This window comes from Boleophthalmus pectinirostris, unplaced genomic scaffold (assembly GCF_026225935.1).
Source record: "Boleophthalmus pectinirostris isolate CB_2022bp ecotype Guang Dong unplaced genomic scaffold, ASM2622593v1 HiC_scaffold_6, whole genome shotgun sequence".
Classification (NCBI taxonomy): Eukaryota; Metazoa; Chordata; class Actinopteri; order Gobiiformes; family Gobiidae; genus Boleophthalmus; species Boleophthalmus pectinirostris.
The window spans coordinates 31,375,192-31,402,378 of NW_026571447.1; the positions used below are offsets into that span (position 1 = coordinate 31,375,192).

The 27,187-nt window shown below is 37.2% G+C and overlaps 2 protein-coding genes across 2 annotated transcripts in view; one reads left to right on the forward strand and one right to left on the reverse strand.

Annotated features, from left to right (window-relative positions):
- On the reverse strand, positions 1-19,498 carry p3h3 (prolyl 3-hydroxylase 3). Its single transcript, XM_055163909.1, is given in 17 exon segments — positions 1-1,552; positions 3,251-3,392; positions 4,763-4,846; positions 6,056-6,173; positions 6,624-6,774; positions 6,932-7,027; positions 7,637-7,764; positions 8,265-8,344; positions 8,761-8,813; positions 8,985-9,074; positions 10,092-10,234; positions 11,718-11,849; positions 13,261-13,453; positions 15,344-15,502; positions 16,245-16,429; positions 17,616-17,930; positions 19,468-19,498. Coding segments are annotated over 17 exon segments (2,271 nt in total). The 3' UTR covers positions 1-1,381.
- usp5 (ubiquitin specific peptidase 5 (isopeptidase T)) overlaps positions 19,348-27,187 on the forward strand; it is a 21,357-nt gene continuing 13,517 nt past the window's right edge. Inside the window, exons 1-8 of the mRNA XM_020927895.2 lie at positions 19,348-19,604; positions 21,021-21,149; positions 21,247-21,313; positions 22,152-22,279; positions 22,703-22,848; positions 24,089-24,273; positions 24,568-24,662; positions 25,908-26,101. Of these exons, the coding sequence (XP_020783554.1) occupies positions 19,497-19,604; positions 21,021-21,149; positions 21,247-21,313; positions 22,152-22,279; positions 22,703-22,848; positions 24,089-24,273; positions 24,568-24,662; positions 25,908-26,101 (1,052 nt within the window). The 5' untranslated portion in view covers positions 19,348-19,496. The remainder of the gene's footprint in view (positions 19,605-21,020; positions 21,150-21,246; positions 21,314-22,151; positions 22,280-22,702; positions 22,849-24,088; positions 24,274-24,567; positions 24,663-25,907; positions 26,102-27,187) is intronic.

Consider the following 27,187-nt stretch of genomic DNA (forward strand, 5'->3'; position numbering starts at 1 on the left):
CAAAGTCAACGATGTGATTTATTTTCTTCATATAAAACACGCTGAAAATCAAAGTGCAGTCCAGCCTTTGACACACAAAATCTACATCCAAAATACTGCATATACATCACAATTTCACAACTATATTATTGCATTGACTTGGTAAAATAAATTATAAAATACTGTTCATTGTTCATTTTGTTCCTGATATTAAAATACTGGACTGGTGCACCAAACTGCTGAATTTCAGATGATATTAAATTAACGCATTTCAGCTTCATGTTCTATGAAAAAAGAAATCATTTTGTTTTCAATTGTTAATCACTATGGAAACGGTTACAATTATTCATCATCATGAAACTGCACATAGGCCTGTAGTGTTTAACTGAGATAAAGGCAAAATTACGATTGTCAGTATGATCATTTGTGTCACAGTGGTTGGATACATACAGTGTGATAAAGGCACTTGGTCACTAAAATCTGTAAACTACCAAGTTTCAGTGTTTATAGTCCAGTTATATTTATCCAACCACAAAACAGGAATCCTTATTTTATGGCGGGGAGGCTCCCGATTAGGGATGTAACAATATCCAACTCTCACGGTACGATATTTATTGCAATATTTTGTGGAGGCTAAACAGCTAAAACTGTTCATATATTATTTTTTTCTTCTTAAAATGCCTTGACAAGACTTAATCCAAAGAACTAAAACTTAAAAGTGCTTAGAACTTATATACTTATTATTATTTCTTCATGTAGTCTGCTTAAATTAAGAGTTATGGTGCAGCAATATCTAAAAAAGACAGAAGGAACTACATAGACCATGATCCTTTGCTCCATTTCAGTGCAAAGAGACTTGTAATTCTATATATTGTGATCGTCCACGATATTATTGTGAGAACTTGACAATACGATATCACAATATTTAACTTATTGTTACATCTCTAGTGTTCACTGATCCTAATGTCTTTGTCTTGTGTGAGGGACTGAATGTTCTGTGCCTGTGTCCTGTTTTTTGTCCCGCCAATGGGACTCCAGATGAAAATGAGCCTGCACGGCAAACTCTGGCACATTTACATGCCGTACGAACACATGCTGGTTAATGTGCACTGTCCCAGATTTAATAAATAATAAACACCTGCAACTGACAAGCAAGTAACCCTTCACCTTAGAAGTTACATAGTGCACCTTTAAAATGTTTTTGGTTCAACTAAAAGCGCAATATAAGTGGTAATTTTCTTATAACTGGAAGGTCGGCCATTCAGTTTCCTTTGTCTGAATATGATGTGAGAAAGAAAGTTCATGCTTTTATCTCATTTTAACATTACAGGCCTATAGATTGTATGTTGTGTTACCTGAAAAAACAGCACATTGCATTGTTTTGTTTTATCTTTTTCTCCCCTCACAGTTCATCCCTCTTTCCCTTTGACCTGCCACTCCCTCGGCTGCGCTCGGGTGGAGTTTGGCTGCGTCCGCTTCGACCCTGTGTAGCGCCCGCTTCTGCCTCCTGCTCTGCCTGCGCGGCCTGCTCCATGGTCTTTCCGCTCCACAGGGCCTCTGCCTCCTCTCGCTCCTGCACAGAAAATAAATACTGAATAAATAAACAGTTCAAACGCAGTATTTTGTTTCATAAATTCTCTGAAACACACGGATATGCCATAACAACAGGTGCTCCAATGAAACAAAAAAAACACACACCAAAGTTTCTGTGGAGGCGCAAATGCAAGGAACAGAAAAATAAAGAAAAAATGCATAACACACTCAGACGGGCAATGTCCAAAATCTTTTAAATAACATTTCGGCACAAAAAAGCCTTCGTCAGATATTTTTCTTGCTTTGGTACTGTGGTCCAAAGCAGGAAAAACTGTGGTCCTTTGGCAGGGGAGTCAAACTCAAATTCACGAGGCCAAAATTAAAAACTGGGACTAAGTTGTGGGCCAAACTAAATATTTATTGAAAAATTTCAACATCAGCATGTTTTCTTTTCTTTCATATTAAAATAAATGTTTAATAATAGTTTTGCTTAAACGGGGGCAGCTCTAATACATGTTTGATATGAGCTCGCCGGGCCAAATATAATTATATCGCGGGCCAAATTTGGCTCCCGGGCCTGAGTTTGACATGTCTGCGATACGGTTTAATAAAAAATATCATGGCTGTGATACTAAAAGTCTTTGTTAAACTCTCTTTGTTACTCATCAAAACAGTGAAAATGTCAAATGTGTTGCATAAACAAGTTTTCTTCTTCTAAACAAGCAACAAAACTATAGCTCTGTAACAAAATAATTTTGTAAAATATACCAAAAAATACTCTTGGTGATATATCGATACAGCAGCCCATGATATTGATACTGTATCATCACGTTAAATGATAGAATATTTTGATATTTTTGCACACCCCTACTCACTCACTAACTTCTTCCTATAGAAAATAAAACAATAACAATAATACAATAATAAAAGAATAACAAAATTTGGTAACACTTTAGTTTAGGGACCACATATTAATAGCTAATTAAGTGGTCATTTGTATGTTTATAAGCTGTTACTTAGCTATTAGTTGGCATTAATCAAACACTTAGTAATGCTTAAGATTTCAGTGTATGCACAAAAACATTGTAATCTCCACCACTTTAATGGGAAGAAAATTGTTAATGCGCTAGTACTTGCAAAATACGGCCTTAGACAAAAATGCATTAAAAATACTTTATAAATACTAACAAAGATGTAATTAAGCACTTATTATGCATTTTACTATTAACTACCTATTAATATGTGGTCCCTAATCTAAACTGTTACCCAAATTTTAAATAAATAATGTCTCTATAGCCGATCTGTAGCTGGTGGGCAGCTCTAATACATATTTGATATGATCTCACAGACCGAATATAATTATATCGCGGGCCAAATTTGGCCCCCGGGCCTGAGTTTGACATGTCTGGTCCAAAGCCAGAAAAACGGTGGTCGAGAGCAAGAAAAATATCTGACGAAGGCTTTTTTTTTTTTGATGAAATGTTGTTTAAAAATAAAAATAAAAAAGCTTTTGAACATCAGCCATCTGGGTGTGCGATGCATTTTTTCACTTTTACTATAACAACAGGTTCTCGTTTCATATCCACACACAACAGATGATTTGCATTTCTACTGTAGTTTGAATGAGCCATGATGGATTTGCCAATAGTGCCTCCAGACTTGGGGTTTCATGACGATTTGTTTAACTGAGTAAAATATACAAAATACTTTCATAGTCATCGGTCATAAAACGCCTCACCATATCTCTATAATGTTTTTCTTTGGTGAACCACAGGGCCAGGGCACACCTATTCCCTTTGGTCACTGCAGTAACTCCGTGTGGATTGACTGGACCAGAGGAAAAACCCACCAGACGCCCACAGGAAGGCTTTCACTCGGGCCTAGACATGAGAGGAATATGAGAAATACAAAAAATGCATTATTGAGTGATAGTTTTTAGTGACATAACTCTGCTAGGGCTTGTTTACAGGGTTCCCACGGTCATGGAAATCCTGGAAGTTATAGAAATTGAAAATGTCATTTTCCAGACCTTGAAAAGTAATGGAATTTTGTGAATCCAATTAAAGGAATTTTAGTATCTCTTTCACGCAACTACAGCGTCCTGTTAAGTTTTCATTTGGCTATTATGATTGTTTCTAAATGTCTGTGCCTTTTGTTTTAAAGAGACGACAATAAATGCACTGACAGTATTTTGAATGTTTAAAAACTATAAAACTATACGGTGAGTGGAAAGGGTTAACATTTCATATTTAGGTGCCATAAAGTCATGAAAAATTCACTTTACGTCATGAAAAAATTATGAAAAAGTTTGAAAATTTTGTCTGTGAAAAAGAGTGGGAACCCTGTGTTTACCATTACCATCTACACTTGTGGGTCTCAAACTGCGGTATGTGTCATATGAGTCCTCTGCAATTAAAATATTTGCTAAATTGAACCAACATTTTTGGCCTCCTTTGGGTTAGTCCTTGCTTAGAACTAGTACAGCAGTTGTGTAGTCGTATTTAGGCGTAGTTTAGACCTGGAATAGTCCTGGTTTTGGTCTTGTGGTACTTGGAAGACCAAATATAACCACTGCAAATTTCCCTGATCCGGCCAAAATTTTAAAACTTATATCAGGTTATTCATCTTGTTTTCAGAATTATTATCTACTTATAGTTCAAAGGCTGTTTGATTCTAGTCTGGAGGTAGTTTATTTTAAGATAACTTGTCAAGTAAAATGATCTTGCAGCACGAACAGACAATTTCACTACTTTGAAGTCTTTTTCTGATAGATTTAAGTGTTTATATCTTAAAATTTGACCAAGCTTTTTTGCAGTGTAACGTTTTTAGATCAGAAAATCTCAATACAATATAATAAAAAAATACAATTTACAAAAACAAATTCATAGAGCATGTAATCAATATGAGCATACTTAAACTTAAAGAAAATTCATGGTTCAGTATAGATCTTTTTGTCAACATATAACGTGAGTGTGGTTAAATTGTTGGTTAAATTGTTGGCTACTGTTCTCTTCTGACTGTCATGTTTTTGTGAGGGTTTTGTTTAACATTTGCTCTCCTGTTGCAGTTCCACCTAAGTCAGCTCTTTAAAGGTCAGATTGTGTTTAAACAAAAGTCAAACTTGAGTAACAAAGCTTCAGACTAAAACTGTGTGAAAGGTATCGATAGATGCAGGATGATTTCATTGTTGGCAAGTACCATATTTTAGATTAACTGGTCATTTATTTTAATAATAATGTTATATTATTACAAACTTACAGTGACAGTCTTTGCATCCCTGTCAGTGAAGAACAGCTCTCCTCCATCAAAGTCTTCGTTCAGGTATAAAACGGCACTGCGGACAAAACAATGCAGATGTCACTGTTGTAGATGTTATTTATTCAACACTCAATAACTCAAATGTTTAAATTCTACAAAGAAATTAAACTTCAGCATTAGTGCACACAATAAATATTCAGCTAAAAATATTAGTTCCATCTTATATTTTATTATCTATTGAAAGGTATGTCAATAATATAGTAGAGATGTAACGTTATCCAAATCTAGGTTCAATATACATCTCACAGTACGATATTTATTGTGATATTGTGTGGAGGATAACCAAACTGTGAATATGCTACTTTTTCCTTCTTAAAATGCCCTGATAAGTCTTAGTGTTGTAGAACTCAAGACCGGTCTTGGTCTCGTCTCGGACTCAAGGGCATTTGGACTCAGTCTTGTCTAGGTCTAGGTCTCGGGCTCAAGGTTTGATGCTTGACAAGTGCGATCATATTTTATTACGGATGGTAAATGTGCAGAGGCTGCTAAATATCACTGCACAACCAGTAAAATAATGTAACTGTAGATGTTATGAACTTGAATAAACCCACTGGATTAACTTTGAAGTTGTTTTCTGTAAAGTGCCAGTGGAAGTGGAAATAAAGAGGGAGTTCTAAAACTGTGGGTGAGGGTCCAAAAAAGGAGCAGGAGGAGAGTTTGCTTGGCCTATTTTAAGCCTAAATGAACATTAACCAGATCAAAAGGAGACAGATTTATAAAAAACACTGACATACATGTGCCAAAATACAAATAAAAGTAGAAAATGACAAAGATGGTCTTGATTTGGTCTTGTTGGGCTGTGGACTCGGTCTTGTCTTGGTCTCGACCTTTAAAAGTCTTGGTCTTGTCTCGGTCCTGGTCTCGGGACCCTGTGGTCTCGGACTGGTCTTGGTCTCAATTAGAGCGGTCTTGACTTCAACACTAGACTTAATCCAAAGAACTAAGATTTAAAAGTGCTTGTAACATTTATTTCTTCATGCAGTCTGCTCTGAAACAGAGCAAAGGATCATGGTCTATGTAGTGAAGAGACTTGTAATTTGATATATTGTGATGGTCCATGGCATTATTGTGAGACTTTTGACGATACGATATCACGATATTTCGGTTATTCTTACATCCCTATAATATAGCACTTATTGTGACTTCTAAGTAATTCTTCTTCTTTTTTTTGCCAATAAAATGTTTAAATGACAGACAGAACAAAACAAATTCAACCTAAATGTACCTGAGGTCTCTGTGGATAAAAGCGGGTGGTTCCTTCCAGCACAGTTTGGTCTCAGGTTCGAGGATGCAGTTGTCCACGTGAACCGGGTGAGACAGGTCCATCCTGCCCTCCTGGTCTCCTGCACAGTAAATTTAAAACAATATATTATTCATTTATCTTTAAAATCTCATTCAATAAGCAAGTCATTCTGAGTTGGGTTAAGATTTTACTCCACTTAATCACAACTATGGATGCGCCAGTCTGATACTGGTATTGAATATTGGTGTAGATACTGAAAAATTTGCTGGATCAGATATCAGCTCAGATATCAGTTCAGCCGATATTCTGGTTGAGCTTAGACTATTTATTTACTGGCTGTAATTGGCCCAGAGAGTCTCATATTGTTAGAACATGTATTCACACAAAGTTATTCTGTATTTACTTATGGGATAAATAACAGCTACATAATGTAACACACGGAAAATCTAAATTTCTATCAAAACTGTAAACAGCATATGAATTGAAAAATGTTGATATTATTCTGTAGACACTTTTATTTCTCTTGTCGAATAGTCATTCTCTCTCTCACCTGTGATGGCGCTGCGACAGACCAGGTGAGTGAAAGAAACGAAGAGTGCCGAGGGGCTCCTGAAGTACGAGTGGAGCAGGGTCCTCACTCTCTCCCCGAGCTCATGGAGGAGTTTAGCATCAGTGTGATTCACCAAACCGTCCTGACCCAACTGTGAGACACACGAGGGCTATGTTTACATGTTTACATTAACTCCAAAGATCTGATCATTGATCATTGATTGACTGATTCAAATGCCATCTAAACACCTTACATTTATCAATTCATTTTAGCAAATTCAGAAGTAATTTATTATAAAAACAGTCCACCTTTGCCGCCCTGAGCACCGTCAGACCCTCAAACGTCTCATGGGGCGTGTGTGGAGACCGGCGCCCCCTGTAGCCATCTCCAACAGAACCAGCCGCCTGTCAATCAAACAAAACAGATGTAATGTTTAGAATCTGATCATTTAAAAATACTACAGTACTTTTATTTTTCTTTTTAATTTGTTGACTTTTAAAGTGCATCTATGTCAATACTGAAAACAATCCAAACTCTATGAAAGCTGTCAATTAACAACTGTTTAAACCAGACAAGTCAAACTCAGGCCCGGGGGCCAAATTTGGCCCACGATATACTTATATTTGGCCCACGAGATCATATCAAATATGTATTAGAGCTGGCCTGCCAGCTATAGATAAATAATGTCTCTATAGCCTATTCAAAATTTTGTTATTATTTTATATTATGCTTGTTCTGGATTCAATGTTTTAGCTAAACATTTATTTTAATAAGAAAAGGTTTAACATTACATATCTCGAAAAAAGAGAAAACATGCAGATGTTGTTGAAATTTTTCAGTAAATATTTAGTTTGGCCCGCGACTTAGTCCCATTTTAATTTTGTCCCTCTGTGAATTTGAGTTTGACACTCCTGGTCTAAACTAACCAAAACAACAACAAGTTGTTAATGTATTTCAAATAATGTAGATCTTCTATGGATCTATTTTTGCTGTGTACTTATACTTGTACTTACTGATGCTAACTGCAGTATTGTGTCACACTCTTTTTGGGTCATGACTCCGTCCAGAACGACTCGATTTGTTCCATTCATCATTAAATCGTCCATGGTGATGGTCACGCCCACCTGGGGAACAGTGCCCCCTACAGATCATAAAAGAGAGTGAATGAGCGAAGGGAATGAATGAGCGTTGAAATGTTTAATTGCACTCTTGTATTTATATAGATGAGTAATGCTCTTATGTAGTTTGGATTATGTCTTGTATTGTGTATTTTAGAGAAGAAAAACAGGGACAAAAGTTGAAAATGAGAACTTGTTACACTATCAACTGCAGCTTTGTTTTGTAACTATGTCTAATTGCATTGTCCCTGCCAAATAATAAATAAATCACAACAAAATCACAATTAAAAAATTAACAAAAAGAGTACAGGCTGCAAAATATATGTAGAATATAAAATATAATATAATCTGAAGACCATTTGTACTTGTAATAAACTGTAAATCCTCGGTAAAAATACTGCAATGGTTAAATGTTGTTTTTTGAATTGGTCAAGAAAAGTAAAAAAAAATGGAGGCGCTTAATCGTCCTGTTATTCATGCGATTGCAGCTTCCTGTTTAGGCAACGTGAAAAAACATTTTTACCTCCAAAGAAACCACTGTCGTCCACGTCCTCCTGTTGCTCTCCTTTATTCATCCTTTCATTCATTTGTTCTTTCTCAGCACTGAAATTATTCACAAAAAAAATCACGATTCTGGTGACTACAGGAGAGGCTAAAATGATTAATCAATCTATTAACCCGGTTGTTAAGCAGTTAGTTGTACTTGTGTCATTTTTAGCGTTGAAGGATCACAGAGAGGTCATTACTTTGCCTGGAAATTTCCACATTATGGCATTAAACTTATCTATCTCCATGAAGACCAGTAGGCCAAGTCACAGGAAGAATGCAATGAATTCGAGAGTAAATAAGTTTAATGTAATACTGTGAAAAGTTAGGCTCAAAGCAATAACATCTTCATGAAAACAAACATTTAATACATTTTTTGGCAGTGAATAGAGTAAAATTTGCCATAAAAATTCAGTTTGGTCCTTCTCTTTTCCCTTTATACAAATACTGTACAGATAATTTGACTCACTCACCTCCATTTTTCCCTCAGTGATTCAGGAACAACATCTTCAGGAGTCCATAAATCCTGTGAAGAAAAACACAACAAAAACAAAAAACAATATAAACAACAACAAACTTTATTTATAGAGTGCTTCTCATACAAAAATGCAACACAAAGCGCTAAATAAATAAAGAAAATTAAGTACAATAGTTAATGAGGTTTAATAAAGTAATAAAGGTATGACATGATACTCACTGGATCTGTAAATGTGAAATCCAGGTTTTCCATTCCAAAGTAAAGAAGCTTTTTCTCCTGCAGCGACCGACGAACATACCTCACAATCTCCTGCAAAAAAGAGACAAGCAGAGTGAATTTTGTTGATTCATGTTGTATGTTTTTCATAGTTTAAATTAGCACATGAGTTTTGTGAATTAAATAAAATAAACAACAGGAAATAAACAACTTACAGGACAAACAGGACTAACCCAGGACTAAACTAAGAGTAAACCAGGACTAAACCAGGACTAAACCAGGACTAAACCAGGACTAAAACCAGTTCTAAACCAGGTCTAAACCCGGACTAAACCAGGACTAAACCCAGGTCTAAACCCAGGACTAAACCAGGACTAAACCAGGACTAAACCAGGACTAAACCAGGACTAAAACCACATCTAAACCAGGTCTAAACCCAGGACTAAACCAGGACTAAACCAGAACTAAAACCACATCTAAACCAGGTCTAAACCCAGGTCTAAACCCAGGACTAAACCCAGGACTAAACCAGGACTAAAACCAGACTAAACCAGGTCTAAACCCAGGTCTAAACCCAGGACTAAACCCAGGACTAAACCCAGGACTAAACCCAGGACTAAAACAGGACTAAAACAGGACTAAAACAGGACTGAACCAGGACTAAAACAGAATTTAACCAGGACTTAACCAGGACTAAACCAGGTCTAAAACAGGACTAAAACTAGGTCTAAACCAGGTTTTAACCAGGACTAAAATAGGGCTAAAATATGATTTAACCAGGACTAAACCAGGACTAAAACCAGGACGAAAACAGGATAACCACAACAAACCAGATCTAAACCAGGTCTAAAACAAGACTAAACCATGCCAGGCCACCGCAGCCCCCAGTCCTCAAAATATTGTCATACAATCAGTCTGTGGAGCTAAAAAGGTTGAGGAGCACTGATGTAACCCATTATTCTGTTTTTTGGGATTTTCCAAGTATTCAGAAATACTGGACTGGGATTAAAAGAGCCACATATTAGACATATTACACTATTTGGATGACACAGAATGAACCAGCTGTCGGGCTCAAACAATAATGGACATTTATGAAAAGAAAAAGCAGACCTGTGCAGGCTGTGGGCCCAGTGACTCTTTGTCTCCCCCTAGAGTCTCAGCGTAGAGTTGCAGGTTGTCCAAGTTGTCTTTATCCGTTGGGTAAAACAGGAGGAGAGAGCGAAGAGTCTGCACTGCCCCGGCAATGTCTCCAGCTGTGAACAAACACAAATAAAAAAGAAAAATAAGAAAAAAAAAAAAAAAAAGAGGCTGAGAATCAAATCGCTTTTTTTGTGTGGCTATTTTTAAGCAAAATGACAAAAAGTTACAAAAAATTGTTCCCAAACTATTATAAAATTACTGATAAAAATGTCTAATCAAATTTCTATTTCTGATACCTTGCTTTTGTCCATGTTATTGTTTTGTCTGGAATGTTTCACAGTATGATATTAAATCTTTCTATCTCCATGGAGACCAAACCAGACCAAGTTACAGGTCAGATCTGTGGAGAGGCGACCTCGCTCACAGACAGAATGCTGTTTTTCTAGGTATTTTTGTGCTTTAAAACCACCTGTAATTGAATAAATATAAGGTAGAACTGTTTAATGTCATACTGTGGAACATTCCAAGATATATCCATAGAAACAAGAAGGTGAAGGACCCCCTGCTTAAAAGTTACATAGTGCAACTTTAGCTATATATACTATATGAACTAAAGGTCCTGGTTTAATCGTGAATTAGTCCTAGTTCAGTCCTGGTAGAGTCCTGGTTCAGTTCTGATTGAGTTTTGGCCCAGTCCTAGTAGAGTCCTGGTTGACTTCTAGTGTTGTAGTGGCTGAGTTCTGGTTTAGTCTTTATTTAGACCTGGGTCCTGGTGCGGTCTTCATATTGTTCTGGTTCAGTCTTGGTTGAGTTCTGTTCAGGCCAATTTCAGTCCTGGTTTAGTCCTGGTTCGGCCCTGGTTCAGCCCTGGTTTAGTCCTGTTTTAGTCCTGGTTTAATCCTCATTCAGCCCTGGTTCAGTCTTTGTTCAGTCCTGGTTCAGTCCTGTTTCAGTCCTGTTTTAGTCCTGGTTCAGTCCTGTTTTAGTCCTGGTTCAGCCCTGGTTCAGCCCTGTTTTAGTCCTGTTTTAGTCCTGGTTTAATCCTCATTCAGCCCTGGTTCAGTCTTTGTTCAGTCCTGGTTCAGTCCTGGTTCAGTCCTGGTTCAGTCCTGGTTCAGTCCTGGTTCAGTCCTGGTTCAGTCCTGTTTTAGTCCTGGTTCAGCCCTGTTTTAGTCCTGGTTCAGCCCTGGTTCAGCCCTGTTTTAGTCCTGTTTTAGTCCTGGTTTAATCCTCATTCAGCCCTGGTTCAGTCTTTGTTCAGTCCTGGTTCAGTCCTGGTTCAGTCCTGGTTCAGTCCTGGTTCAGTCCTGGTTCAGCCCTGTTTTAGTCCTGGTTCAGTCCTGTTTTAGTCCTGGTTCAGCCCTGTTTTAGTCCTGGTTCAATCCTGTTCCAGACCTACTTCATTCCTGGTAGAAACCTAATTTAGCTTTCATTTAGTTCTGTTTAAATACTTAAATGTAAAATAAAAATGTCTAATTGAATTCCTATTTCTGACTAGATTGGCAAAAATGTTGTAACTGCATTTAACCATAAAAGAACTTAGTATTTACTTGATAATTGAAAAGGTCTGGAAGTGTAAATACGTCTTGTAATGACCTTTGAACTGTGCTATGTGCAGATGCTCGAGCTGAGTGGGCAGTAAATCCTCTTGGGCAGAGATTCTTCCAGGTCGAGTGGAGACTTGAGTGACACACGACTGGCGGCACGACAGAAGCGACAGAGAAAGAGCTGAAAAACGACAAAAAAATATCATATTAAAACATATATACAGATCTGCTGTATCCAGTGGTTTGATTATGTGAGTTGTGACTTGGAATTGAGTCAGACTAGAGACTTGACTTGATAAAATGGACTAAGACTTGGGACTCGACTTGAATTTGAAGGTCAGAAACTTGGGACTTGATTTGGACTTAAGCCCTGTGACTTGTGAAGACTTGATGCTTAGACTAGTTGACAAATGAACTGTTATTAAGCACTTTTAAAATCTTAACTTTTTCTGTTCTGATCGTAATAATTTACACTTTTGTCAAAACATTTAAAAAGGAAAAAAATTGCATTTCTACAACTCAAATATAAATACTCATATACCACGACTTTTTAAGTACAATTTAGTTTAAAAATCATATAAATTGCAAATATTTAAGCTATATTTGGTATTTTTGTTTAAAGACTTGAAATGACTTGAAGCCCAAAGCAGACGACTTGAACTTGACTTGGACTTATGGGGCAGTGACTCGAGACGCGACCTGGACTTGCCTGTATTTAACTTGGGACTTGACTCGGACTTGAGGTTAAAAACTTGAGACTTAATTGAGACTTCCAAAACAACGACTTGGTCCCACCTCTGCGCGATACAATTTATTTATTTTTTTACATTTCTATGGGGTATTAATTTAGCCAGGCTGGTGTCACCTAGTGCCTCCTCTCGATTTCATTTCTCTCCAGCGACTAGGTCAGGAATCGGAATACGCTAGACAGTTCGCAAAAACCCTGGAAGTGCAAGTTCGGGCACCAACCAATCAGTGAAGACCATACATTCTGTGTTGGCAACGATTCTCGAGATCCGAGGATTTAAAGCTGGAACAAAGAGAATGTTCAGTGAATTTTATCAAGGAGAAAGACGTTATTGCCCTTTTTCCTACAGGATTTGGGAAAAGCTTAATATACCAGTCAGCTCCGTTAGTGGCGCATTACATACGTCACGACCAAATAGCAGCGATTGGTTAAATAAAAAAAAAACGACCGGCCTAACGTCAAGCAAACTAAACCTAATGCTGCAAGGTCAGACAGTTTCTACGAAGTGAAACCGGCTGATGAATCAGGTTAGAATTAATTGTTAACACATAATTATTTACACCACCTTTTATTGTTTTGAAAATGCTATATTTGCAAAAAATAATGTTAGTTTTAGTTTAGTTTTATTCGCATTCCACTAATGAAACTACGGCACATTGCATCAGGTTTGTTGTTGTGAAATTTTGACATAATCAGATAATAAAATACATTGTTTTAGTTGTATTTTCTCTCTTTTTCAAAACAAAAAGCATCTGTAATTGAATAAATGCAAGAGAACTGTTGTTTAATGCAATACTGTGAAACTTTTGACTCAAAGCAACAGCTCTATTTCTTTTGTCCTTGCCTGCAGCCTTCTCAAACGCCCCGTGGACTCCCTCCTCTCCTCTGTCCTCGGGCAGCAGCTGTGAGGAGGTTTCACACTGGACTCTGCACTCCTCCGTCTGTCTCAGTGTTTCATTCACACACTCTCTCCATTTTTCAGTCGCTCCCGCCCAGTCCGCAGACGCCTCCAGCTGAAGAGCAGAGTCGTACAAAATCTGACGGATGGAGAGAGATTTGTACATCATAAATCTGCAGCAAAATATTGGAATAACACGATTTTACTTAGAGACGAAGTTCAGCTAAAAAAACACAAAAATTTAACTTATTATCTCCTAAAATTGAGGGTTCGTCAAATGCTTTTCTCCGTGGAAATGCCATTGTTTTTTTCTGGAATGTTTCACAGTATGGCATTAAACCTTTCTATCTCCATGGAGACCAAACCAGACCAAGTTCCAGGTCAGATCTATGGAGAGACAACCCTCCTCATCGAGATTTTTGCGCTATAAAACCAACTGTAATTGAATAAATGTAAGGTAGAGCTGTTTAATGTCACACTGCGGAACATTCCAAACAGAGCGACGACATCTCCATAGGAACAAGAAGGTGATAGACCCTGCCAAAAAGTTACATAGTACATTTTTAACTATATATGTACTATATGAACTAAAGGTCCTGGTTTAATCTTGAATTAGATCTAGGTTAGTCCTGGTAGAGTCCTGGTTCAGTTCTGGTTTAGTCCTTGTTCGATCCTGGTTGAGTTTTGGCCCAGTTCTGGTTCAGTCCTAGTACACAAAACCTTAGAAATCTTAATTAATAATAATAATTACTCAATACTGACCAATTAAACAACTAAATGACTAAATGACTACAGTCTTATTGAATAATACTGGTTCAATATTGTATTTTGACCCACAGAGTATAAATGACAACACGTTATCTTATATAAACCCAGAAATAAGTGCTGAAAGGAGTGTGTCTGAGCAATTAAATTAGATTAGTTAGATTTAAATACAGACTTCCTCCTTTCATGGTTTGAAAATGAAATAATGAAGCTATAATCTACTTTTACAATTTTCGAAGAGATTTTGGTCTTTTGAGCACAAGCAAAATAAAAAAAAAATAGCTTAATGTGAAAATCTGGTCCAAAGTTATTCCTCACTTTAACTTCACCTGCTTCTCTCCGTGGAGATATTGCCTGGAATATAACGCAGTATGGCATTACACTTATTCATCTCTATGGAGACAGCAGGTGACACCACAGGGAGGAGTTACATGTCAGGCCTGTGGAGAGGCGAGCCCACTCACAGTAAGAATGCAAGTTTTTAAGTGAAAAACTACTGAGTCGGTGAGTAAATTCAAGATGGACACATATAATGTGACACCAGGACATTCAAATCGGGTGAATGTGAGCCTCTCCTTAGGAAGGTAAAGACAGTCAGGTCAGTTTTGGTTGAGTTTGGCCCAGTTCTGGTTCAGTCCTAGTAGAGTCCTGGTTTAGTCTTTATTTAGTCTTGGTAGATTAGACATAGATTAGTCTTGGGTAAATCCTGGTGCAGTCTTCATATAGTCCTGGTTCAGTCTTGGTTAAGTTCTGTTCAGTCCCATTTGAGTCCTGGTTTAGTCTCCTGATTCAGTTTTGGTTGAGTTCTGGTTCAGTCCTAGTACAGTCTGGCTGAGCTCTGGTTTTGTCATGGTTGAGTCCTGGTTTAGTCATTATTTAGTCCTGGTTTAGACATAGATTAGTCCTGGATAAGTCCTTCATATAGTCCTGGTTCAGTCTTGGTTAAGTTCCGTTCAACCCCATTTTAGTTCTGGTTTAGTCCTGGTTCAGTCCTGGTTTAGTCCTGGTTCAGTCCTGGTTTAGTCCTGGTTCAGTCCTGGTTCAGTCCTGGTTCAGTCCTGGTTCAGTCCTGGTTCAGTCCTGGTTCAGTCCTGGTTCAGTCCCAGCTCAATTCTTCTTCAGCCCTACTTCAGTCCTGGTCTAAACCTGATTTAGCTCTCATTTAGACCTGGTTAAATACTTGCATCTATAGTAACTTTAATATAAAACCAAAACATTACAGTCTGCACTCACTTGGCTCACCTTTTTATTGACCTGTTCTTACCCAGTGTCTTTCGTTGTCGGCCTCTCTGTCCTGAAAAGCGTCTTGAGTCACTCCCTCCATCCTCCGGTACTTTTCTATGTTGTTCCTCATCTCCAGATGACTGGGATTAGCCACGAAGTAAGTGTGAGCTGCTGATGCTGCCCTCTGCAGCTTTTCCAGCTGAGGCAAGAGAAAGTTTTATGAGTGCCACCCAGAATGCAGAAAAAACACTAAGAAGATAGTTAAGAAGATGTTAAGAAGATAGGAAAAATTACAATATTGAATATATGATTTAAGAAAACATAAAAAGTCACAAAAAGATTATTTAAACACACAGGAAAAGAAATTAAGGTGATCATTTTGTGTTGGTTATTTTTACAGTAATTTTATATTTAAGAGATTCTAGAAACAATAGGTGGGAGATATATCAGAAAATTTATGACATGGCCTTTTTTTCTTTTTAGATATGCAAATTTAGAATATTGAGTAGAAGATCTATAATGAAAAACATCCAGTTTCCATTCACATTTTGTAGAAACTCAAGGGAAAATCGTCATAACTTCATAAATCATCCACCCAGTGTAAAATTAAACCTACACCTTTGTACAATTCTGTTTGATGGCAAGAATGTTATTTAATGATCCTTTATCTTGGAAAAAAAAAAAAAATAAATATATATATATATATATATATATATATATATATATATATATATATATATATATATATATATATATATATATATATATATATATATATATATATATATATATATATATATATATATATATATATATATATATATATATATATATATATATATATATATATATATATATATATGATATATGATGAGATATTGATGTTTATCTTGCACCACTGTGTTATTTATCATCAGTAGACCTTACTTTGGCTTACTTACTTTGTAGTATGTAACCTGGAGAAAGTTGTACGGGTTTCTGGAGCCAAACTCATATTCGATATCGGAGGAGACCGGGAGCAGAGCTGCGGGAGAAATCGACTTTCCCAAACAAAATCTCAGACATTCAGCTTTCTGCTGCACCCAGTCCAGAGTCCACAGGTCCCACAGGTTTCCCTTTTCACTGTCTGTCAAAACAACAAGGAGTTATTCAATTAATTGTGCATCTCTGTAATAGTAAGGTTGTTTGTCTTGATTATGTAAAAAAAACATAATTCATAATGCAAAACACAAGATTAACCAAACATGTATTTAAGTGGAGTCTGTTACATAAATCACCCTGAAGTAGAGAGGTTGAGAAAATTTTTGAGGATGCAGAACTTCAGTTTATTTATAGAAATAAGTTCACAGACTAGGAACATTTACTTTGACAAGTATAAACAGAAGTGGCACAATGAAATCTTACATAAAATAAAAAATTAAGAACATATATTTTAATTAAAGACTGTTTTGGTCCTGAGCCTCGTGAAACTTTGAACTTGAGTAGAGGTCAGAGGTCAGTATGCACCCAGCTGAGGTGTGGGGCTCTGCCTCTGGCTTTGGAGGCGGGACATTTCCACTCAGACCCAGATGAGAAGCGCACATGTCTCTGTGTGACTTAAAGGACATTGAAAATAAAATGCATTTTCTGTACTACTGTCCTTTGTATCATGAACTGCGCTGTCAGTTGTTGTCTAATGTATCTCACTGTTGGTTTGTTGTGTCTGATGAGGAGAGACTGGAGCATTTGTTTAAATGTAATGTTTTCAAGCTGGTTCAGTTTGTGTTAAAAGTCTGGGACCCCTGTAAGACGACACTTTATGTTTGATGTGCGATCTGTCTGTTGTTTTACGTGGGCTGGGCACCAACTAAATGGTGCATGACACTAAATAAGTAAAATAAACTGAACACATAACTAATTTAAATTAAGAAACACAAAATTTCTAATTGCAAGTCAAACACTATGTCTTAGAAAAAGTTAATCTACAGGTCTAAAACTTTAGCATATGTACTTTGTAAACAATGCTATGAATGTAAGAATAAATATATTTTTCAGGAGCTACTGTGACCCTACTGCCACTCTCTCAGGCGCTCAGGGTGTGAATCTTATATATATTATTTACTCTCTGTTATTATATTGTGATGTGTGAGCTGCTGTGTCCAAATAATTTCCCTTGTGGATCAATAAAGTTTGTCTAAGTCTAAGTGTAAGTGTAAATGCCTGTGCTGTCTTGTGTTTTGTATTGTCCATCACTGACATTCTGCAGATATTTAGCACATTACTCAGGATTAGATCTTGACAGGACTTATTAATATAAAGACTTGATGACTTACCCAGTTTGTGGAGTGCATCTGTTCCTGCAGTTTGGCACTCATCATAACACTGTCTACGAAGTTTAAATAATGTTTCTTTGGTTAAGAGGGACTTCTCCAGGAGCTCTGCAGCTTTCACCCACTCCCCTCCGAAATACGCACGTACTCCGCTGTAATAAAGAAAATCATACGGCTGCAAGTGCAAACCTAAACTACCAGAGCTGCCACTGCCCGCGTGGATCACTGAAACATCCAATAATGCAAAAATAACGACATGAAACGCCACGTATACAGTCAAATGAGGAGACGGGAGCGCCATGGTCCTGTGCAGAAGACCTCAGGGAGAAGAGGAGGAGGGACTATGGAAACTTAGCGCATTTGGTCCACAAGTTTCCTCCCCTTGTGATCCTCCCACTCGAGCAAGACTGAAGAAAGAAATAGAAAACCAAATCAGGTCCAGAATATCATATAAATATCATCTCATATAAATATTAAAGTGTTTTTTGTTTTTTTTTCTCTTACTCAAAGATGGAAATATTTTTTTAAGAACCTGCAGTGGTCACGTGTGGCAGGGAGGGGGCGCTGGTGGATGTTTTGACTGGAATTACCGTAACTATGACTATAGAAGACACTTGAAAATGCGAACACTCTCATATTTGGTTCAGTTCAAATAATAAACGATTTTATATTATATTATCCCTGTGTTGTTTGTGTTCAGTTGCTTCTGTAAGAGTATTACTGGAGCTTTAGAGAAAATGTTTAAATAGGGTGACCAGATGTTCAAAATTCTAAACTGGGACACACCTGGGTTGGGATATTTGGTATAAATAAAATTGTGAAAAGAGCAAAAATAAATGACAATTTATGCTCCTCTTTACTGTTAGCAGGGATCAGATTAGTCAAAAATTGTGATAGTCCAGTTTTAGTCCTGGTTTAGACTTGATGTAGTCCTGATTTAATCTTACTTTAGTCCTGGTTTAGACCTGATGTAATCCTGATTTAGTTTTAGTTAGTCCTGGTTTAGATCTGATGTAGTCCTGGTTTAATCTTAGTTTAGTCCTGATTTAGAATTTATGTAGTCCTGGTTTAGACCTGATGTAGCCCTGGTTTAATCTTAGTTTAGTCCTGGTTTAGACCTGATGTAGTCCTGGTTTAGATCTGATGTAGTCCTGGTTTAATCTTAGTTTAGTCCTGGTTTAGACCTGATGTAGTCCTGGTTTAGATCTGATGTAGTCCTGGTTTAATCTTAGTTTAGTCTTGGTTTAGACCTGATGTAGTCCTGGTTTAGTTTTAGTTTAGTCCTGGTTTAGACCTGATGTAGTCCTGGTTTAGTCTTGGTTTAGATCTGATGTAGTCCTGTTTTAGTCTTATCTTAGTCTTGGTTTAGACCTGATATAAACCTGGTTTAGTCCTGGTTTAGACTTGATGTAGTCCTGGTTAAGTCTTAGTTTAGTCTTGGTTTAGACCATAATGTAGTTTAGTCCTGGTTTAGGCTTGATGTAGTCCTGGTTTAATCTTAGTTTAGTCCTGATTTAGACCTGGTTTAGATCAAATTGGTCAAAAATAGAGACACATGCCATAAAACTATGACAAATCACTCTTTTTTTTTTTTTTTTTTTTTTTTTTTTTTTTATATAAAATCTACTGGGACAGGGGCCACAGGGGGCTCACCTTAAATCTAAATCAGACTAATATTTGTGGTTGCACACTTGTTGTTTTACGGCGCGGGCGGCAGTCGGCGCTGGCTCGTGCGCTCCGGCCTTCCTCCTTCGGCGCATTCAGCATCTCATGGTTCATTCAGCCGGACACGGACCCGCAGAAAGAGCCGCGCAGTAAAAGGCTGGGGCCACAAACTCAGCTCAACACCCCGTACCATTGTAAGGCGGATCATACGGACTGGCCATGGCGGACGTTGGCGAGGTCTTGATGTCGGTGCTGTCCACAATTCGGGTCCCAAAAACCGGAGACCGAGTCCACAAAGACGAATGCGCCTTGTCATTTGCCTCACCGGTGAGACATCCTCCTCCGTAAATGTCCACAGCAGCATGCCAGCGCCTCCCTGCCCGTGTCTTCGTGATCATTTCAGGCTAAACTCACAAAATGCCAACCCTTTCTGGACATTTGATCCCTATTTTAGTCCAGTTTCTCTTCTGAATGACGAGCATGCTAGGTTATGCTAAGCTAATAGTTTTGGAGTGTAATGTAGCCGCTAGCAGCATTAGCTTTAAAGGCTGCTCTGTCAAAGTAGTGCATGTTTGTCACGCTGTTTTACAATGTTAGAGTTCGTATTTGTTAAGGTTTTTTGTTCGTAAATGTTACTTTAAAGGGACTTCTCGTTTAGCTGACAGTGGTGTTGAACATAGAGAGACCAGACGTCCCTGTTTACCCGGGACAGTCCCAGTTTTGTGCCCAGTGTCCCCAGATTTATGCAAAACCTCTGATTATTCAAAGTTTATACAAGAAGTGTCCCAGGTGTCCCTGTTTTTGATCAATTTGATCTAAACCAGGATTTAACCAAGTCTAAACCAAGATTAAATCAGGACTACATCAATTCTAAACCAGGACTAAACTAAAGCAGGACTACATCAGGTCTAAACCAAGTCTAAACCAAGACTAAACCAGGACTACATCAGGTCTAAACCAAGACTAAACCAGGACTACATCAGGTCTAAACCAAGACTAAACCAAGACTAAACCAGGACTACATCAGGTCTAAGACAGGACTACATCAGGTCTAAACCAGGACTACATCAGGTCTAAACCAGGACTACATCAGGTCTAAACCAGGACTACATCAGGTCTAAACCAGGACTAAAACAGGACTACATCAGGTCTAAAACAGGACCACATCAAGTCTAAAACAGGACTAAACTAAGATTAAACCAGGACTTTATCAACTAAAAAACAGGACTACATCAGATCTAAACCAGAACTAAACTAAGAATAAACCAGGACTACATCAGGACTAAACTAAGATTAAACCAGGACTACATCAGGACTACATCAGCTCTAAACCAGGACTAAACTAAGATTAAACCAGGACTAAACAGGACTAAACCAGGACTAAACCAGGACTAAACCAGGACTAAACCAGGACTAAACCAGGACTAAACTAGGACTATGACAATGTTTAACTAATCTGATCCCTGCCAACAGTAAAGCGGAGCACAGATTGTCATTTGTTTGGCCAAAATACAGAAATCTGTGTTTGTGAATAACCTTAAAGCAAACAAATGCAGCGTCACTCAGAAGCCCCTCAGATTATGACTTGCACAAGAATGCGCAATGTTACTTGCTCTTTTCACTATTTTATTTATACAAACCATCTCGATCTGGGTGTGTCCCAGTTTAGAATTTTGAAAATCTGGTCACCCTAGTTGAACAATGACTCTGCAAATTATCAAATCTTTTATCTGTCTGTTTCAGGAAAGTGAAGGGGGCTTGTTTGTGTGCATGAACACCTTTCTGGGCTTTGGCAGTCAATATGTGGACAGACATTATGCACGGACCGGACAGAGAGCCTACCTGCACATCACCAGGACCCGCAAGCCCAAGGTTCAAATCATATCTGTTAATGCCATGTTTGTTGTTAATATTAGAATGTAAATATGAACAGCATGTGAATATGACACACTGTACATGTAATTTTCAGAGCGAAGATGACAATAACTCTGCCGCTGGACACCCACCAAAGAAAAAGCCCACCAGACTAGCCATCGGTAAGTTACTTTAACCATTGCCACTCCCAGATATAGACCCTCAGACCCTATTACAGTGTCTCCCATTAATAGAGGAGACTAAAGTGGCCCTCCAAAGCCTAAAATTCTCTCCATGGACTAAAAACAACCTGGACTATATTATATTATCATCACAAAATCACTCATTTTTGTTTGTATTATCGGAAAAGAAACTATAATTGTCTTTTAGCAGTCCCCTTTTACCAGAATAGACAAAAGTAGGGATGTAACGATATCCAAATCTCACGGTAGGATATTTATTGCAATATTTTGGAGAGGCTTCTGTAATTGTAGATAGGACACTTTTTGCTTTTAAAATACCTTGACAAGCTTTTGGTGTGAATTATTTCTGTCATAATCCCAAGAATTCAAGTAAAAAAAACTATTTCTTGATGATGTCTGCACTGAAATGAATCATGGGATATGTAGTTCCTGATGTTTATAAGCTGTTACTACTATAAAACAATGCATTTAACCAAAGAAACTTGTAATTCTGTATTACTGTGAGACTTTTGACGATACAATATCACGATATTTCGGTTATTGTTACATCCCTAACAATAAGCATAATTTTTACTCCACTCATTTTATTGGGATTAAGTTACTAAAATTAAACAGATTTATTTCTGTATTGCCTTCGCAGAATCCACACAAAAGCACAGCTGTATTTACTATTTTCTGGCATAAAAGTCCTACCAAAGTAATGTTTTTATGCTTTGAGTAGAGCTGAGTCAGAGCTATCCGTAATTGCTGTTTGTACTTTTTGTAATTTCAATATTGGCCTGCGACAGAGTAGAATAGCTCTTTCCTTCCTGTCCAGGGATTGAAGGGGGATTTGATGTTGACCAAGACCAATACGAGGAGGATATAAAAGTGGTAATTTTACCCGACCGGCAAGAAGTAACATCTGACGACCTCACAACTATGACGGAGGTCGTGAAAGAACGAGTGAGTCTTTTGAAACCGCCTTTTTGTCACACTTTTTCATCGATGCCACATGAATTTTAAGATAATTACATAGATCTACATTTATATTTTTATTTAGAAATCAAAACATTTACTGGCTTTGCTGTTCTATTCATCTATCTACCAATCTCTCTGTGTGTGTTTACGATTGATAAAAACTGAAAATCATATTATGTTATTGCATCTTTTATCAATGATCTTAAATTTATTATTAAAAAAGTTTATATAAAATGCAATGTAATTTGAATTTCCTTCAGGATCAGTAAAGTATCTGTAAGACATTTTATAAATTGGTCACTTCAGCGATTAAAAAACACTGAACAGAACCTGCATTATTGTTGGTGGTACTAATACAACAGTAGATATAATCCTATTGATTTGGGTGTTATTTTGTCCTTCGTTCAGGTTTCCCGGTCGATGGCGGGCATCATGGCGGCTGACTCAGTGTCTCACGCGTTACAAGTGCAGCAGTGGGACGGAGAAGTGAGGCAGGAGTCAAAGCACGCAGCCGACCTCAAACAACTGGACAACGGAGTCAAGATCCCTCCCAGGTTCAGTAAAACAACAGCATATTAAATTTATATAATATTATTACACAGCAAAAGCTCATAATAGTGAAGAGCTTATATTAAGTGAAAGTGACTTTTGATGGATACTTATCTAAAATATGTGCAGGTTGTTTCATTTATGCATGTTTGTGTGATCCTGCAAATTGAGTTAATCTCCTTTTTATATAAGCTCACAACACACTTTTCCATGTGCTGATGTCATGAAGTGTTTTTATATTCTCTTTGCCTTCAATTATGTTGTACTGAATTTCAACCTCTATTTCAATACATAGGAAATAGCCCAATTCTGATGTTGCAATGACAATGTAAAATACAGTTTTATAATACAATCTAATGTTATTTTGAACTTGAAAAGGTAATACTTTTATTGAATATCTATTATCTTGTTGTCTTAGGCTACGTTTACACATATATGTTGAGAAATTAACATTTCCCTCCCTCTGTTTTCCAAAATAACATCGTCCACATAGCATCATTTAAAGTTTTTGTTTACATCAACCCGCATAAACACGGCATCAAGCACCGTCATAACTATACCAAGCCTCTGGGCAGCACCTGGATTGGATTCAAACCTGTAGCATTTATTTCATTACAGTTGTAAGATTTACTCAAAAATATCTTGAAAATCGTGCATTACTGAGCGGGCTCACCTCAACACAAATATGTTAAAGAAATGGCAAAGTCACTGACCTCTAAGCCTCATTTGTCTCTGGTCATTGATATGAAACATCAGCTGTGTGTGCAAATGCAAACACATGAAGAGTGTTTGAAAAAATGTGAATGCTGCTCTGAATGCTCCATGATCATCATCAGAGCAAAAGGGATCACAGTTTTGGCGCATCAGTTCCTAAAACTCTGTTTATCTCACTTTACACGCAAACACGAAACTGTAGTTTTCCATAATCTCCACTCTAGCCGGAGTTTTTAGAAAGATTCATTTTCAGAGGCAAATTCTTCATTTGGGTGTAAAAGATGGATACAAAGAAAGAGAAATTTCGTGTAAACAGGGCCTTATCCTAAGTCTGAAATAGACTGACTCTTCTAAAACAACCACACCCTTAGAAAAGCTCCAGCTATGTTCTCTTTTTTACAGAATTGATAGTTGATACTTTTTTGTCAACTCTTATTGCGCTGCCACTGATCCTCATTTTTCATTACTCTGAAACTCAATGATGGCACTTTTAAGCCCCGCATGAATGAGTAATTCTTGTCTTCATTGTAGCGGCTGGCGGTGCGAGGTGTGTGATCTCCAGGAAAACATTTGGATGAACCTCACGGACGGGAAAGTGCTTTGTGGGCGCAGGTATTTCGATGGCTCAGGAGGAAATAACCACGCCCTGCTCCACTTTAAAGAGACCGGATACCCACTGGCTGTCAAACTGGGCACCATCACACCCGACGGAGCAGGTACAGGTCTACAAAAGAACTGCATAAATTCACACATTACATGAAAAAATGGGAATTTACTAGGAGAAAACCCGGAGTAAACCAGGACTAAACCTAGAACAGGACTAAAGATTACATCAGGACTAAACTAGGACTAAACCAGGACTAAACAATGTCTACATCTGGACTAAATCAGTATCAAACCAGACCCAAACCATCGTAAAGGCAGCCAGACTAATACAATGTTATTATTTTAAGTACTAGATGCAAATAAATGACTCTATATTAACTTCTCTTTTACTCTGTTATGTTTAGACGTCTATTCATACGATGAGGACGACATGGTTTTGGATTCAAAGTTGGCAGAGCACCTTTCTCATTTTGGCATCGACATGATGACCATGGAAAAGGTACGTTGCGTTTTTGTTTTTTTTTTTTTGTTCGTGTACTAGTCTCTGTAATTAGTAAATATATTAAAATACATATTACTTGACAGCCCTATTGCGTAACATTTCAGCCAATAGATTTAAAAAAAAAAAAAAAAACTTCTACAGTGCTCATCTTAAATGAATATGTCAATGAACACAAAAATTATTTGCAAAATGTGCACAGACTAAGTTTAATGCAGTATCTGTTGAATTTAGGACAGAAAAACTAAGGTTAAAAATATAATTTAGATTACATAATTTTCAGTTTTATTTAGTAGGGATGTAACAATATCCAAATCGCTCGGTACGGTATTATCACTATATGTATCTCACGGTACGATATTTATTGCGGTATTTTGAAGAGGCTTATATAATTGTAGAGAGAACACTTTTTTGCTTTTAAAATACCTTGACAATATTTTTGGTGTGAATTATTACTGTCATAAGTAAAAAACATATTTCTTCCTGTTGTCTGCACTGAAATGAATCATGGGATATGTAGTTCCTGATGTTTATAAGCTGTTACTACTATAAAACCATGCATTTAAGCAAAGGAACTTGAAATTTTATATATTGTGACAGCCCACGATATTATTGTGAGAATTTTGGCTATAAAATATCACGATATTTCAGTTACTGTTACATCCCTACAAATTAGGGTGGTGCAAAAATGAGTATAACAAAAACTACTACATCTAGTACTTTTATATGGCCTCTATTATTTTTAATTACCACTTCAAGTCTTGAATGAACAACATTTGGTAACATCAATGTTTTTCCATTCTTCAACAATGACCTCTTTCAGAGACTGGATGTTGGATGGAGAGTGATGCTCAACTTGTCTTTTCTAATTTCCCAAAAATGTTCAATTAGTTTCACCCTGTATTAAATTATCTTGAAAAGCACGTGTCCTTGGTGTTAGTGGACTCATAGACCTCATGTAGCTGAAATGTTACGAAAGTGTGGCTTCAAATTATCAACATAGCCGGGTCATGTTTGAAAATTGGTTCTCAAACATTTCCACTGATTGAATAAATGTCAACTATAACATAAAATAAAATCTCAGTGGAGACAAACACCTGCCACCAGAAATAAAATGTAGTAAAACTTTGGTATAAAAGCCTTGTTGAACGTTTTACATTAATCAACTTTTTCTGTTATGTGTTATATAAATGAACTTGGCTCAAACTTGAATCTAAACTTGAAACTTCTCTCCTCTTCTGGCAGACTGAGCGGACGATGACGGAGCTGGAGATAGCAGTGAACCAGCGCGTGGGCGAGTGGGAGGTGATCCAGGAGTCGGGTACCACCCTGAGGCCGCTGTTCGGTCCTGGGCTCACGGGGATGAAGAACCTTGGCAACAGCTGCTACCTCAACTCCGTCATGCAAGTGCTCTTCACCGTGCCAGATTTCCAGGAGAAGTGAGTGTTTTAAAGGGCCCATATTACACTGTTTTCTGATCTTATAATGCTGTTTCTTCATTAAAAACATAGCCGGAGTTGTTTTTCATTCACATACACTTTTACTAGAAAGATTTGTATAATTTCAGCCTTGGAATTGCCAATCTCTACTGAAAAAAGGTAAAATGTAGCTGTTACTTCAAGATGTAGTTACTTTTAATAGCTCTTCGTGACATCACAAGGTAGAACTCAGCATACTAAACTTTGGAGATGTTAACAGATTAATAATAAAGTGTTACTCAAACATGTGTGAATGAAACAAAACACAACTCCAGGTCTGTTTTTGATGAGTTGACAGCATGATAATTAAAGCTCACAAGAATAAATTTTATGTAATATAGGACTTTTAATCATCTGACATTATTGGATTACTGAAATTACTATTACAATCATGTACTTTCAATACAATGATATAATATTAGTTTAATGGATAAGCTCTACCAACAACCTTTTTTAATCTTAAGGTTGTTTTTAAGGCTGATAAGGGAGATAATGGAGATTAGTCCACTTACAAGAAATTGCTTTAATATTAATTACCGTAAGTTATTACAGGGCAGCCGCGGGGTCTTCAAAGTCTTAAAAAGGTCTTAAATTTCATGCTCCTAAATGAAAGCCTTAAAAAGTTTTAGATTATGTTGTCCAAGTCTTATTTTTATTTTTACAAAGCAGTGCAATGTTAAATGGAGGAAAAAACAAACAAAACTTGAAATCACGTAACATGAACGAACGTCTAATTGTGAGTATGTGCAAACAATACTTTGGTTTCTGGCACCGGCAGCAATAAGTAAACAGTCAGTAGAGTGGAGGAAGACGTTGGATGGATCATGGGAAAGTGTAGGTTTAATCCACAGAGGCTCTTAGATTCTAGATAAAGTACTGGTAATTGGTTGGTCATTATTAGAATTAGAGCTGGTGTTTTTTGCCGGCATTACGGGTGCGATGTTGGTCTTAATTTTCATTTAAGTGGTTTTAAAAATGTCTTTAAAAGGTCTTAAATTTGGGGTAGTCAAATAGGGTTATACCTGTAATATTTTACATACAAAATAT